Here is a 1,709-nt window from a genome sequence, read left to right on the forward strand (position 1 = left end):
ATCAGTTCCAGCCATGACCAGCTATAAGACAGGGCATGGAATCAGTTTCAGCACCAGCACGAATTATGGAAAAGTTCCAGCAAATACAGCGGATCAGTTCCAGGGTCGTTTGAATTTTCGTCATTTTCTCTTCGTTCTGAATTGTCTATTAAAAACTTTTGGGCGTATCCTAAAACTATTAAATATCACCAAAATTGTATCGGATTGGATGAGGTGGCCAAGGGCCTGTTTGGGATATTGGTTAGGAATATAGGGCTCTTAGCAGGACACCCAAATACCCATCAACCTGGCGAACGGTCGAAAACTTGGCCATGTCAGCTCGGCGTTTTAACTTTCTGATAATCTGCTGTATAGTACGATGCATTGTAAATGTTTTATTGACAATTGTTCCAACCTTATAAGCTACCATCGCACGCACTACGATTCATCATCGGTACTATATTCCTTCCATCGTGGATCGTTCGGATCGTTCATGTCGCAGTCGAGCCAACCTTTCTGCTCCAGGTACGGCGTACACTGCTCCGGAATGCGCAGAAACTTGCGAACCTTGGTGCGAAACTGGCGCCACGTTACCTGCTCGTAGTTGCGCCAATCGAGTGACATCGCTTTGTAGTTAAATCCGTGCCGATCGATCATATCCGTGATGACGCGCACCATCGACCGAGCCATGCGGAACCGCGAACCGGCGTATTCATTCGCATCCTCCTCCAGACGTGCGGCAACGTATTGTTTCGGCTGTTCCTTGCTCGAATTCCCCCTGGACGGGCGTGCTTTCTGTCCGGATAGCTCCAACTCCATCGCTTTGATTTGCTGCTTCACGTTCGGGATTGGTATGGCACGGTTCACATCGTACGCCAGGCCCATTTCGCGAATGTTGTTAGCTGGTTTCTTCTTCTCGTCGTAGGCCGCACGAATTTCGGGACTAGATACGAAGAAAATCAAATCAAATTTTATGGTAGGGACAGGAACAGGGCACATTTCAGTGAATGTTTCCGTCGTCGACTTACTCGTTGATATGTCCATTTCGACGATTTTTCTTGCCCAAACGCTTTCTATTGCAGTTGTAGTTATATTTCTGGTTTTTCTTGGTTTTTCTTAACCGGCGCACCATACTGAAGGCTTTCGGGGTAAATTACTGCCAAGAACTGTCTATAAAAACGAAAACGCAATGAGCCACATATGTACGTACATCGATGCTGTACTGTATCAGTTTAACGCAGAAGGTACACCGTTACGGCAGCCGACAGTATCGATTTCTGCTGCCATAATATGTAACATAGCTTTCCTGTATTAGTAATGCTTAAATTAATTGCGCTCACCCGATAGTTATTGTTTCAATTCAATTCACCTTCCAATCACGATCACCAGTTTCGACGGCGTGCAGTCGGTATTCGTAAACAACGTTGTTTTGACGGCCATGCGGTAAATATGTCATCCGCCCAAGGTGTATTCAAGAGATCAGGTGATGGAACATAGAGCATGTTGACAATTCGTCACTTGACGTAAGGTCCCCAGGATTCAAACTTTGTTTACATTTTTTAGTTTGTTCGTTTAATTTATCTACCACATTTTTTCGATTACATACTTTTAAAATATATTTTGGGCTTGGCAAGTTCTTATTTAACATTCAAACATAGATTGAAGTGTATGTATATGTATCGTAATAACCTTTTCTTTTTCAAAATTAAATTCATTTGTTACGTTTACGC

General features: G+C 43.6%; 1 protein-coding gene across 2 annotated transcripts; it reads right to left on the bottom strand.

The window, feature by feature from the left end:
- Nucleotides 1-354: 354 nt before the first annotated feature.
- On the bottom strand, nt 355-1,436 carry LOC120952048 (nucleolar protein 16). Of its 2 annotated transcripts, none has more exons than XM_049606079.1 (3): nt 1,320-1,436; nt 1,008-1,149; nt 355-922 (listed from the first exon to the last, which is right to left on the bottom strand). In XM_049606079.1, the coding sequence occupies exons 2-3, from the start codon at nt 1,109-1,111 to the stop codon at nt 418-420; spliced, it is 609 nt and encodes a 202-aa protein (XP_049462036.1). In that variant the 5' UTR covers nt 1,112-1,149; nt 1,320-1,436; the 3' UTR covers nt 355-417. The 2 variants fall into 2 exon arrangements, with proteins under 2 accessions (XP_049462036.1, XP_040227075.1); XM_040371141.2 differs by having other exon boundaries at nt 1,008-1,145; nt 1,320-1,429.
- Between the last annotated feature and the right edge of the window lie 273 nt (nt 1,437-1,709).

Source organism: Anopheles coluzzii, chromosome 2, assembly GCF_943734685.1.
Source record: "Anopheles coluzzii chromosome 2, AcolN3, whole genome shotgun sequence".
Taxonomy (NCBI): Eukaryota; Metazoa; Arthropoda; class Insecta; order Diptera; family Culicidae; genus Anopheles; species Anopheles coluzzii.

Coding starts and splice junctions, on each gene's coding strand:
- LOC120952048 (XM_049606079.1), bottom strand. CDS start 1,111: ATGGTGCGCCGGTTAAGAAAAACCAAGAAAAACCAGAAATATAACTAC. Junction 923..1,007: donor CGAAATGGACATATCAACGA/GTAAGTCGACGA, acceptor CTTCGTATCTAG/TCCCGAAATTCGTGCGGCCT.